The sequence below is a fragment of the Electrophorus electricus genome, chromosome 1 (assembly GCF_013358815.1).
Source record: "Electrophorus electricus isolate fEleEle1 chromosome 1, fEleEle1.pri, whole genome shotgun sequence".
NCBI lineage: Eukaryota > Metazoa > Chordata > Actinopteri > Gymnotiformes > Gymnotidae > Electrophorus > Electrophorus electricus.
In genome coordinates this window covers 12,713,251-12,727,328 of record NC_049535.1, presented here as the reverse complement: position 1 = coordinate 12,727,328, position 14,078 = coordinate 12,713,251, and the positions used below count along the sequence as shown (strand labels likewise).

General features: G+C 45.2%; 1 protein-coding gene across 1 annotated transcript; it reads left to right on the top strand.

The window, feature by feature from the left end:
- The first annotated feature begins 3,400 nt into the window (after positions 1–3,400).
- LOC118241717 (keratin-associated protein 10-12-like) lies at positions 3,401–12,919 on the top strand. Its single transcript, XM_035528207.1, has 3 exons — positions 3,401–3,493; positions 12,150–12,363; positions 12,471–12,919. The coding sequence occupies exons 1-3, from the start codon at positions 3,401–3,403 to the stop codon at positions 12,917–12,919; spliced, it is 756 nt and encodes a 251-aa protein (XP_035384100.1).
- The last annotated feature ends 1,159 nt before the right edge of the window (positions 12,920–14,078 follow it).

Genomic DNA, 14,078 nt, shown 5'->3' with positions numbered 1-14,078 from the left:
AACCACAGAGGGACATGACTGCTCCATCCTGCTTCGAATATCTTCATTTTGTATATAGCAATATTTCTGCTTGTACTACAAAATGATTTCACAAAATACAGCGATATTTGGGAGAAGAACATATGTAGGACAAAAGTATCCGATTTCTTTATTTATCGCAGGGTGTGATACAGGTCATTAATTGATGCCAATCATTTCATTCTTTGTTTTTCTTAGAAAAAACACCATAAAGACCCAAAGATCTTTCAGAAACAGGACAAAGCTGAAAGTCTTTCTGGAAAATAAATACATACATAATACAAGTGAATTGACCATGTGATAGGTAACTATTATTGCATCATAAAATAAGACCCTATCATGTTTCATTATGCAAATACAGGCCATGTGCAGATTATGCATGGAACTCTCGGTCAGATCACTGTCTAGCTAGCTAACAATGAAACTGATGTTAACCACATAGTCTGCTGAGAAGCTATAAGCCAGTAGACCTTACAATTAGTGAATGGTATGTGAAAAATGTAAGTTGATAATGTGCCTTCCTGACACATTTACCCTTAGCTGTGGTTCCGGCTTGGACATGAAGCTACCTCTATACTTCCTGAGGTGGCCTCGTTGTGAAATCGTTTTCTGTTATTATATGTGTTTATGACAGAAAAGAGGTCGACCCATGGGGGTGTTTCCAATTTACATATTCATATAACCCAGATTTCCCAGTGAGGTTTCAAGTATAGGCGTGCTTCTTTCTCTGATGCTTAATTTCATCTTTTTATCACCCTAGGAGAGCCATATCACTTTCCACAGTGTTAAAAGGGAGGTCAGTACCTCCACTTCCTCCAGTCTGGCTGTTGTCATGAGGCTTGTGAGGATGACGTTACCAGTCATAAGGCTAGTAAGGATGACGTTACCAGTCGTGAGGCTTGTGAGGATGACGTTACCAGTCCTGAGGCTTGTGAGCATGACGTTACCAGTCGTGAGGCTTGTGTGGATGACGTTACCAGTCGTGAGGCTAGTGAGGATGATGTTACCAGTCATGAGCTCCCTGATCATGTAGCTGCAAACTCCAGACAATACAGGACAGTGCATGTGCCAAAAATGATCATTGGTTTTGGTGTTAGACAAGTGATACTGCAGCACACACAGATGTAAATCTAAATTAGTTTGACTGAGTATGAAATCTGCTTATGAGGTGGGAGGACAACTGGAAGAGTTTAGAAGCGCATTCTGAAACATCCATTCATTTGACAGACCTCAGGGGAAACAATGCATTGTTTTTGGAAGGCGAGTTAAGCGAGACAGATGACAGAAGAAGGTAGAAATGTGAAGAAATGACAAAACCTGTGGGGAATGGTGTTCCTATGTTTCTCAAAGATCTTCTGCGTGTGTAGCATAGGGCTTTTATGCATTCGCAATGAGTTCAGAGATATCAGTGCTATCAGTGAGATCATTGCTGTCAGTGCTATCAATGAGATCAGTGCTATCAGTGAGATTGGTGAGATCAGAGATATCAATGCTGTCAGTGAGATCAGTGCTATCAGTGTTATCAGTGAGATCAGTGATATCAGTGCTATCAGTGAGATCAGAGATATCAGTGCTGTCAGTGAGATCAGTGCTATCAGTGATATCAGTGATATCAGTGAGAACAGTGATATAAGTGCTACCATTGATATCAGTGCGATCCAGTTCTGTACTTCACGCTTTCAGATGTGAAGTTGAGCGCCAGGTTGTGGTTCTTCCTCGTAAGGAAGGACCAGGCCCTCTGAGAGTCTCTCTACCATTAGCCTTCAGTTCTCAGGTTTCCTGATTAGCCTGTGCTTCTGAAAACGTGATGCCAACACCAGGTAACGCAGATTATCCTTTACTGAGATTACTGAAATTGACCATGTCCCTTCCTTCCTGTTAAGCAGAAGCGCAGGCGTGCTTATGTGAGCAGTTGCCTGAGGTGTCATGACTCTGGACCTTTTTTAGACAGGTGTTTGTTGCCGACAGTGGTGGAGAGAAAACCAACAGCTCTACTTGATTATGTCCACCTTTTTGAAGACATCTGTACTTCTTGTGACTAGTAACTACTCTTTGTTTTTAATTAGAGTGGACCAAATCTTTTAATCTTTCCTGTTGGTGCATTTAATCAAAAAACTGTAACTGTTTCATTTGCAAATTTGAGAAGCTATTACATATTCACTCACCATCCACTTTATCAGAAGCTTCTGTACATTACTAGTCCTGTAGGTGTACAGTAAGAGACTACAGCCCAGCTGTTGCCATGATCAGTGTGTGTTGGCCATCTGACAGTTGACCAGCACTGACAGTAACCAGTACTGACAGTGACCAGCACTAACAGTAACCAGCACTGACAGTGACCAGCACTGACAGTGACAAGCACTAACAGTGACCAGCACTGAAAATGACCAGTACTGACAGTAACCAGCACTGATAGTAACCAGCACTGATAGTGACCTGCACTGTAAATCACCAGCACTGACAGTGACAAGCACTAACAGTAACCAGCACTAACAGTGACCAGCACTGACAGTGACTTTGCACACCACACTCAAACCAGCTTCATACCCACTGCCAATATTCCGCCATGTCATTGCTCCTGCTGGGTTAAGAATGTTCAACCACCGCAACGAAGGAACAGAGTGTGGCAAACAAACTCTGTGAAAAACACACTGATTCTTTGATAGGCCTCCTGGCCTGTTTAATATAACTAATGAAAATTAGACCTAATAAACTACTAAGTTGATTTGCGGTGCCATTTTACAGTGCTTTGTGCGCTTTTGTTATCAGGTGTGGCATTGAGCATTGTCAGGAAAGGGAGTCTCTCTCAGCTTTCTCGAAGGCTTCGTCATGCATGTGTCTCTAGCCCAGTGGAGAACGCATTCATTTTTCATGTTTTCAGCTGCTGTCCAGACTGTGATTTACCTGCTGTCAGACTTTATTTCTCATTTCAACATTAATCCTCATTAAAGCTCTTTTTTTCTCCAAAATCTGCTTGACTCCCTCTAGCATTTTGTCCAGTACACATGTTCTGGGTTGGGTTTAGTCGCGCTCACGGCCCTCCTGTCTGACCATAAATCAAATGAGGGAAGGTTTGCTCTCATCCGAGACAGACGGCCCGGACTTTTACGGCCGTCCCAGGTCCCATACGGTGCGCGTCATCACAGGGAGGAACCCTTCTTTAATCCAGAGTGCATTAACAGTAACGCGAACAGCATGTCTAAGAATCTCGCACGTGCGGCAGCAACGGGATAAACAAACCCCGATGACGGAGACAAACACTCTTGTAGTTTCGTGTGTTCTGGTGGAGGAAAATATTACTTCTTGTTTGTCTGACGAGCATTCTTGCTTGGATGACCTCCTTCGCCGAGCTCCCCAAACATTACATCACCCGCCAGCAACGATGGCAAGACCTTATTGGATGACGGTCACCGCCGGCGAGAGCCGGTCGAGAGATCCGGCTGCTAGAGGTTCAGATGTTAATGCACTCAACAGGGTAACGCTGGTTCCCTGTCATTTCAACAGCTGCTGAACTTACAGCAGATAAAATATGTGTGGATTGGCTGTTCCCACTGTGAGAAACAGTCGGATTGGATGTGGTGTATAACAATGTTTTCTGATGCCCAATTGCCAGACAGTTCCTTAGCAACGTCCAGGGCACTATTATCATCCCGGGTGTTTGAACTTAACATGGGGATGATTGTTCTAACAGAACTTCATTGTGAATTGAAATACTGGTTACATAATGACAGCATATGGACATCCTTTTCACAAAGTTTTTATATGGACATACCATTTTTTTAAACACCAATAATTCTAACTTTTTGGTATTTTGGTTATAAAAGCATTGCGAAATGGGCCCAAATAACAGAATGAAGACTACTTTGCAGCTGTATTATAAAAAACAGGCATCAAATGTTCACGTAATAGGAATTTCTATTGACAAAGACACACACTCAGAGCCTCTGATGCCACGCTCTATCAGCTGCTGTTAATCACTGGTCAGTGCCTGACCACAGCATCACTGCTGTATCTGGAGCAGTGAAGCTGTGATTCTGAGGCTGCCGTTGTGGACAGGCTACTCAACTGCCCTTCCTCCAAGCTCGGAATGCTCTGGTCACATTCCAAGTTTGCACGGTGTCCTTGCATAATTCCAGTTGGCCATGGGATGCATGGCCTGGGCCGTATCCCATGTTTTTTAGCAGCCCTGCTTGGCGACAAGGCCTCGTCCATCACGCAGCTGTCAAGAGCTCTGCCACTGCGCTAGCAAACTCCGCCCCCCTGTACCCCCCCCCCCCCGCCCCCTCTGCCTGCTGTGCATGTGAGCAGGACGTGAGGGAGGGACATGCCCTCCGCCCAGCGAAGCCCCGCCCATCCCAATGAGCACACTACCCACCACAGCGACACCCCATCCACCCTGTGCAGCTGCGCCTTGGTGGAGGGATCATGCCAGTTTTATACGAGGAAGGTCACAGTGACCTTTTCAAAAGGAACTCTGACATGCTTTGGACTGGAAGGAAGAGTGGGAACATTTTTTATTGCACCTCCTGTATGGGAACACTGGTGTTCAGACTGAAGAACTTGTTCATAGGTTGGTGTCAAACCTGAAATCAACGCACACCGTAGGGTGATAATGGAGGACGCAGTACACTCGCGGTGATGGCCCAGGACAACATAGCCTGTTGAAGAGCCATCTGAGAATTATTTAATGCAGACATTAGGATGTATCTCCCAACCTCATTCAAATCATCTGGGCCCTAATATGGCATGTTCAGTTATGTTTGTCAGCCACCTCCTATCAGCTACTGATAATCACTGGTCTGTTTCTGACCACAGCGTCCTTCTGACCTGATGTTATGTCTTCTGTTTGTTGGTGTTGCGCTGGTACAAACATATCAGACGATGTAATGTTACTAGAGGTTTTGCCACCCAAAATCAAACAGCCAATAGCAGCGCAGTGTTCCTAGCATGACCAATGATAAAGAGCTGGAGAATGGCAAAGGCTGGCAAAGCGCATGGCAACAGATGGGCTGTAGTCTCTAGCTCTCTACAGACAGGGTGCTTTAGGTACAGAGCACCTCATGAACCAGCCTTGTAACTCACTCACAATTTACCACCAGGCGACGCTGTTGGCACTGAAGTAGCTTTGGTCCTTCACATCAATAACACCGTGTCCTTGTTAATTAATAAATGATAATAAATTCTAGTAAAGGGAATGTATATTAAAAAATACTTCTGTCTGCCTGCTGAAATTGGAACCAGTTACATTTGTACTGCAGGCAATGGACTGCTCTAAAGAGTGACATCGCTGACATTTTCCTTGCGTGCATTTCCTTGCTCCTTTCATTATGTACAGTAGGTAAATAATCACCAGACATCACATTTTTAATACAGCAAACGTCCAAACCATCACCAAGACAACATCACATGTACACAATCATATCTTCACATCTAACTTCCATGTTGTTAGATATCTTCTACATCTAACAACATTTTGCTGACACTTTCAGCCAAAGCAACTTACAATCTTGGCTGAGTTCAACTTGAGCAATTGAGAGTTGAGGACCTTGCTCAGGGTCCCAAGAGTGAAAACTTGGCAGTGGTGGGGCTTGAACCAGCATCCCCCCAATTACTAGTCAAATACCTTTAACTAGTCAAATACCTTTAACAAATCCATAGTGCCTAGAAGGTCCGTTTAAACTGTACTGACATTTTAATGTGTGTACCTCTCTTTCTTCCTATGAGATATAGAGTCCTGCTCTCGCTGACATCATCCCGTAAGATTAATGTCTTCATAGCCGCAGGAAAAAACACAGCTGTGAAGAACAAGATTTCTACATGAGTAACTTTGCCAAAACAGACTCATAGGAGATGCATGTCAGCACTCTATCCGAAAGGTCAAGACACAAGCACTTTGCTCAGGTCTACAGGCGCAAAATATTAAATACACGCTCGTGACAACTAATGTGAAAGTTAATACTTTGTAATCTAAGTGAACCTGAAGTGTACGAGCTCTTCATAATAAAATTGAGTTGTTCTCAGATTGTCCAGTTCACACTATCAAACTCAAGCTCTCTTTCAGGATCGCCTCAGACAACATCGTCAGTCACTTTCAATACCGCTCAGTGCTCAGAAACAAGCCCACAGAGGAGAGGCCCATATTGGCTTTTTGGATTGGAGATGTTTTAATGAAAGATAATGCGCTTGTTGGCTACAGGGATGGGTGTCAGAATTCTAATATCCTGGAGGTGAATGTGCCACAACTAAACTCTGCAATGCTGATTCAATTTTAAACTTCATTTGAAATAGGTGTGAGGCAAAGTTTTGATGTCAGTTCTTAATAAGAGGTCATGGCAATTTACAGTCCAGTGTCACTTAACCTCAAAAACATCATAACCCCTGCTTCTCAGGACACTCTGCTTCTCACGACATGCGGTGGGTTCCAGGCTTTCGGGACATTCTGAGCTTTTGGGCCTTTCACCAGTTTCCAAACCGAAAAGGTACGAGGCTGAAGGCGGAAAGAAGACAAGCCAGCAAAACACAAATCAGAAGTACAGCCAGAAGTACATTTTAAAACTGGACCAAAGTTCAACACATATCACCACCACCGTGCAAGTGTGCGAATGCGGTTAATCACGTGGTATAGGGTTGCACTGTCATTAACGGCACACGGACACTGTTACTGAGGTGGTGTAACATGAAGTGTTGCCCAAATTCTCTCTGCAGGGGTCAAAGAATTCTTGGATCAAACAGAGAGATGTGAGGAGGACGATGTGTCTCTTCGTCAGTCTCACGGCACACTCGCTGGCACACAAACGGATCTCCGTGTCTTTCTGATGATATTTATGGCATTATGTTTATTCAAACCACACAGCAGGAACAGTCTATTTTGCTGTCTTGTGTTCCTGGATGTACTGATCCAAAAAAACCCACTCAGACTGAGATGAACGGAGACATGTGTTTGGCTTCAGATTTTACGACTCTCCTTAAAAACCAGGACTCTCCAGGACTCACCTTAAAAACCAGGACTGTCCAGGACTCTCCTTAAAAAACAGGACTCTCAAGGACTCTTGTATTTAACAAGAATGTACAATGCCAGGAATAATGTAAAAACTGTTTTTTTTAATGCATAGTTGTTTCCTTTTCTTATAAACAATCAGTGACTTTTGAAAAATAATCTATTATTTTACATAATACTAAGTAAAATAAATAAATGTTATTTGACCTAAAATAACATTCCGAGAAACAGAGGTACATTATCAAACAAATCTTTCTCAAGCTCTACTAATGAGGACAAGGTTGCATACTTGACTACGGGATCTTTGTTGAGCAGTGGAAAAAGAAGGAAGACTGTGTGTCTAAAGGGTGTTAAACTTGGAATGGGGCTTGGTGTCTGTCCGGGGTAAGTCACCTCGTAAACGTAATGGCCTTTGTTTGAAAATTAGATCATTCCCGGTGGACTTACACTGCTGCTCATGCTATCCAGATGGTGGCTAACGGACTGCACCTGGCCTATCCTGCACATGGCCAAAAGACCGGACTCGGCCAAGGTCACACTGAGAGTGTTTGTCTGGGTCACGCAGGGCATGCGAGCCAGGTCACCATTGGACCAGCATGCTCACACTTGACCACAGACAGACATTATTGGACAGTCCAATAATGTTTGAATACAAATTTAAAAGAAAAGAAAAGAAAATCTTTTGAAGATCTTATAAAATGCCTCATTTATATTGTAATGATGGTGTTATGGTGCTGAGCGTGTCTTTGTGCACAGAGAAAATAACGAGCTTAAAAAATAGGAAAGGATCTTAAAAAAATAGGAAAATACCGTAAAGAAGTTTAAAAAGTTTCAATTCTTTTTGAGCTGGAAACACAGTTCGTCTTCTGCTCTCTGCTCTCCATGTTCACCTGAACCTGGGTGGCCCACTTCATTCTGGTTTGGGTTTTTATACCAAGAACATGCAGCTTCTCTCCTGAAATGCGACACGGCAGAAATTTGACGGTCCATCTATCTCACTCTGGCAGTTAAAAGGAGTTGCCAAGTTGTTGAAAAATTTAAGGCGGGGGGTGGGGGGGTGAGGGGGAGTCAAAGCTATCCAAACCATTTGCACATCCTTTGGACAAAAATAATATATCTATGCTCTGGTTTCCAACACAAACAAGCCCCTCCTGAGATTCCCTCTCTGACAGAGGCCCAGAACCCACTGCCACGCTCCTACTATCTCTGCTTTCAGCACTTTGTTCCTTTGAAACAAAGAAAACAAACCAAGTTCTGACTTACACAGGTATTCCATACCAGCCATAACATCCGCACTGGCACTGCACAGCGCCCGCTTGTATTAAAGAGGACTTAGCCGAGGGCTTCAGCTCCGCCACCGGGATTTGGAGTCAAAGTTGTAACAGTTTGAGCGGAAGTTTCTAGAACACAGTCATTTTTATTTGAGGTTTACTTGTGGATATTCCCAGTCTGTCGTGGTCAGAATATGAGCACTTTGGCTAGGCCGAGAGATTGTTTTTACACGGAACACTTTTCAAATAGATATCTGTACGGGACCCAAGGTAGAGGGGTTCATTAGAAGTTGGCATGTGTTTGCCATCTATCGGTTTGCAGTTCTCCATGGCCAGATGGTCTCAGGGAAAACTCTTGAGGTTTCATAACCTCACTGTCTCCATGCATCTTAAACGTGCAGTCAGGAAGTGTTGCAACATGCAAACCAGTTTTTAGTAATGCAAACTGCAGCAGCAGCCAAAAGATGCAGGAATATAAATTTGATACCCATTCTCTTTTGTTAATCTCTTATTCTCTTCTGTTAAATCCATATTCTGTTAAAACTCATGTTCTCTTCTGTTAACCCCATGTTCTCTTCTGTTAATCTCATGTTCTCTTCTGTTAATCCTACATTCTCTTCTGTTAATCCCATGTTCTCTTCTGTTAATCCTACATTCTCTTCTGTTAATCCCATGTTCTCTGATGGTTAACCCATCTTGGGCTATTTGTGATGCTCTTTATTCCTAATCACTCCAGTGGTTCCAGTTTCATCCAAATTCATGTTCCAAAGTTACAAAGTCTGTGTAAATTGATGTAAAAAAGGCTGATTTTTCCAGCCTAGCTTTAAAGAAATGTACAAATGGAATTTCCAAGGTAATAGTGCACGGACAGAGAAATCCTATGACGGAGCAGGACCGTTCCATCCCAAAGGCAACCAGAGCCTGTCGGGATCTGTGCCAGGTCACAGGAGACGCCAGCACACCCACCGTGCACAGTGCACCCTCGGAATCCCACACATACCTCTACTGGCCATGGCGATGTTTGATGGACACTGGAACACCATGCTGAGATCCTGTCAGCAGTGCTTGGACACGTCTTTAACGCGCTCGGACACGTCTTTAACATGCTCGGGAACCGTAGGATTTGATGAGAAAATAACTTCCTGTTTTGAGATGAAACACAAAACATGTTCTTGGCAGCACACGTCAGGAACGGAGGGGCTTCCTGGAGAGGTGCTGGATGTTTTGCATATCGTTATGGAAACGAATGATCTTGCAGACATTTTTGTTGACAGTTAAATCTCTGTCCAGACCCCAACTCCCTCTCTGAGTGTTCAGGTATGGTAATCCCTAGCTATGGATCCTGACTCTGTCACACCACTGTCAGTTCATTTCAACTCGGCCTGGTTTATTAATATTAATTGTCAACAGTCAGATGGACTGTGACTGTTATCATGTAACGCACAATGATCAGAGCTCTGCCAATGCTGTCTCTTACATCACATCCCTGTCCAGTCAAACAGAAAGCCAGCACATGCAACACAGTGTGTGTGTGTGTGTGTGTGTGTGTGTGTGTGTGTGTGTGTGTGTGTGTGTGTGTGTTGAGATATAGTGGACAGCATTATTTTGCTAAAAAATAATGCACAAGTTAATATAAATACTTCACAATAATACACAATACGAAATACTTCACAATAATACAGCTAATGTGTGTGTGTGTGTGTGTGTGTGTGTGTGTGTGTGTGTGTGTGTGTGTGTGTGTGTGTGTATGCTTGAGCATGTATATGTGCGTGTGTATTATAGAGGGAGAGTTAGTCAGCCCAGAGCTCTGAACAGGCGAGGTAGACTCGAGGAACTTGGCAAGAGAATATCACCCCCCCCCAAACCTGCTTATAAAAGCACTGAAAATCACTCCACACCAAATGCAAATATTCAACATAGAATGGATAGTTCATAACACAAGATAGCCCTGAAGCCCAGGCTGGATATGCTGGATAGACAGTGTAATGGATCATGTGGTTTTGCTCACTGCACATTAGGCCACTGTCCTGCGTACCATAGATGAGGTGTACCCCACTGACGGCCGGGGTACCAGGGGAGCAGAGGAGAGCAGGTGACAGCTGTGTTTATGCATAGTGCAAAGGCCCAGAACACAATGACCTTTCATCTCTGACCCCATGTCTCAGCGAAAGCCTCAGGTTGACCATGTCCAATCAAATTCCTGCGGCTGGATGCTATTCACGTGCTTTTTTTAACAGCACCTTTTATGGAGTATTTCCGGGGCGCTCTGGCCAATAGCGCGACCTCATCTAACCACGTGATTGTGTCACCAAGGTCATTGGTGCTCCGGGAGAGACCAGATTCTCAGCGACTGTTAGGAGGGCGTTTATAGCACAGTACAACAGCCAGGGAGGTGCACGGCATGTGCAGTGGGAGATTGACAAAGCTTTGTGCTGGTTTATGGGAGGATGCAGGAGCAGACGGCAGGTTGCATCAGCACAGTCTGGAAACACGTCTGTTCTGCTCCAGGCTCCTTCCCTTTCTCCATGCTGCCTTTTTAAAACACTTTTCTGTCTTTCAGGCTTCTCTCCTTCTCTGTCTCTCTCTATCCACATCTCTTTCTCTCCCGTTCCCGTTCTCGTTCCTCTCTGTCTCTTCCTCTTTAGTTCTGTCCACCTCCTTGCTCTCTCTCTCTCTCTCTCTTTCTCTCTCTCTCTCTCTCTTTCTCTTTCTCTCTTTCTCTTTCTCTCTCTCTCTCTCTCTCTCTCTCTCTCTCTCTCTCTCTCTCTCTCTCTCTCTCTCTCTCTCTCTCACTGGCCGCTGTGCTGGGGCTGTGTGAGTGAGTGGCTCATGAGAGCGTCAGTCAGCATGAGAACAGGCTAGCACTGTCTCCAGCACACAGGGGCCACGAATATGGGAGTGAAGGCATGATGTGTGTGTGTGTGTGTGTGTGTGTGTGTGTGTGTGTGTGTGTGTGTGTGTGTGTGTTTATAGGCAGGGGAGGTTGGCACCAACCTTCCAGCAGCTAGATCACAACAGTGCCATCAATCTTCAGTATTTGTTCTGGACTGGAGCTGAGTGTCTTGGTGAGAGAGGAAACCTCCCAGTTCCAGTCTGTGCAGGGCACGTAGCAGGTGTGCGGGGCAGTGGAAATGCAGGTCAACTGTATTTCAACACCAGTTCTTTCCCCGTCATTTTTGTCTTTGTATAGAACAGCGATATGGGTGATTCAGAAACCCACTGGCAGAATAAACCATCAGCCCCAATGTGGAGTTGATAGTTGAAATGGAAAGTAGCTCACTGAAAAGCCTTTCTTTAGGACAATAGAATCCCCTTAACTGTAACCCTAATCTAACCCAACCTTAACTCTAACCCTAATGTAACCCTAACCTAAACTGTAACCTTAACCCTAGCTCTAATCTAACCCCAACCCAAACCTAATATAATCCTAGTCTAAACCTTAAATTTAACCCTAACTCTAATCTAACCCTAGCCTTAACCCTAACCATAATAATAACCCTTACCTTAACCCTAACCATAATCTAACCCTAATCTTACCCTAACCCTAAACATAAACCTATCCTAACCTTAGCCCTAACCTTAACCCTAACCATAATCTAACCCTAATCTAACCCTAACCTTAACCTTAACCCTAAACTAAGCATAACCTTAATCCTAGCTCTAATCTAACCCTAACCTTAACCCTAACCCTAAACTAACCATAAACATAACCCTAGCTCTAATCTAACTCTAACCCTAACTATAATCTAACCCTAACTTAACCCTAATAACCTCAAATTAAACCTCAGATTAAGGCTAATGAGACAGACAAGAGTGGGGGGTGGCATCTGTTGGAGTGTGGACCCAGTCCTGTGTGGACCCAGATCTGTGTGGACCCAGACCTGTGTGGACCCAGTCCTGTGTGGACCCAGAACTGTGTGGACCCTGACCTGTGTGGACCCAAGCCTGTGTGGACCCAGAATTGTGTGGACCCTGACCTGTGTGGACCCAGTCCTGTGTGGACCCTGACCTGTGTGGACTCAAGCCTGTGTGGACTCAGAACTGTGTGGACCGTAGCCTGTGTGGACCCAGAACTGTGTAGACCCTGACCTGTGTGGACCCAGAACTGTGTGGCCCCAAGCCTGTGTGGCCCCAGTCCTGTGTGGCCCCAAGCCTGTGTGGACCCAGTCCTGTGTGAACCCAAGCCTGTGTGGACCCATACCTGTGTGGACTGAAGCCTGTGTGGACCCAGAACTGTCTGGACCCTGACCTGTGTGGACCGAAGCCTGTGTGGACCCAGAACTGTGTGGACCCAGTCCTGTGTGGCCCCAAGCCTGTGTGGACCCAGTCCTGTGTGGACCCAAGCCTGTGTGGACCCATACTTGTGTGGACTCAGTCCTGCATGGACCCAAGCCTGTGTGTACCCAGTCCTGCATGGACCCAAGCCTGTGTGGACCCAGTCCTGTGTGGACCCAAGCCTGCGTGGACCCAGTCCTGCATGGACCCAAGCCTGCGTGGACCCAGTCCTGCATGGACCCAAGCCTGCGTGGACCCACTCCTGCATGGACCCAAGCCCGCGTGGACCCAGTCCTGTGTGGACCCAATCCTGTGTGTACCCAGTCCTGCGTGGACCCAGTCCTGTGTGGAGCACTGATGGCAGGGTGTGGCCAACCTGAGCAGCTGGGTGTGGGAGAACTAGCACAGGGTCTTCCAGAGGGAGAGGCCTTCCCTGCTCCCCACGCCCCCTCCGGCTTCACGAAGCCGTCAGGCCTGTCTCATCTCAGATTCAAAACACATGCGTGTATTTTCTGCTCTTATAAGCATTACCACGTGAAAAACCAATATCCCATTTTATGACGCAAGTACTACACAATCTCTTAATACAATACACATGGGATGCCATGCACCGCGTGTTCCTATCTGTGGTTGTGTTTACAGGTCAGTCGATTTTCCACCACTGTGAAGTTTCATTCCTGGGAAATACAACGTGTGAGTGTCCTCAGGAGGAAGTGTTTCACACGCTGCCCTTCCTTTTATCCACGTCACCTTAGAAACGCTGGAGCAGCCTCAGACTAGCTTCACTTCGGTGTCATGGTTTCCTCCTCAGCGCTCCAAGGCACAGGGGAGTGCAAGGGAGTGCGGGGAGGCACCTCCAGTCAACGCTCACTGGGTCAGGGACAGATATGCACGCTTTGTTCGATTCCTTCTGTTCCAGGATGTAAGGTCGAGGAACGTTTGGCACATTTGGCAGGAGTTTAACCTCCTCCTTCTTCAGGTCGCTCCAGGCCTGTAAAACATTACCGAGCCCTCACGTTTCAGTGCACCCGGGCCGGCTTAATGATTGGCGTGCCTGTGTTTGTGTTTGGTGCCGTAAATAGTGAACCTTTTTATACTCTTGCGATTTCTACTTGTGATTAGATAACACATCACAGCACCGGAAAGGATACGGGCAGACGAAAATTGGACTGACTTTGAAACAAGCTGTTTGATTGGCTAAACAGGACATTTGGATTAAAATTTGTTCTCACCTTGATGACCTCATTGAAGACATATACTTTTGCAAAAATTAAATGCGTGAAATTTAAAACATATGAACGTTCTCGCAAAGCCTGATGGGAAGACAGCTTGCTTATTTATTATAGAGTGATGATTCAACAAAGCAGGAACGATTGGATAAAAGTGTGTTGAAATGATGAAATCTGATGCAAACTAATATTTGTAGGTCCCATTCTATGAGCCATGTGTATGTTTAGAGTGCACTCAGAGGAAAGTGTAAGTCTTTGGGCTGAAGGCTTGCGACATGTCCCCTTTAC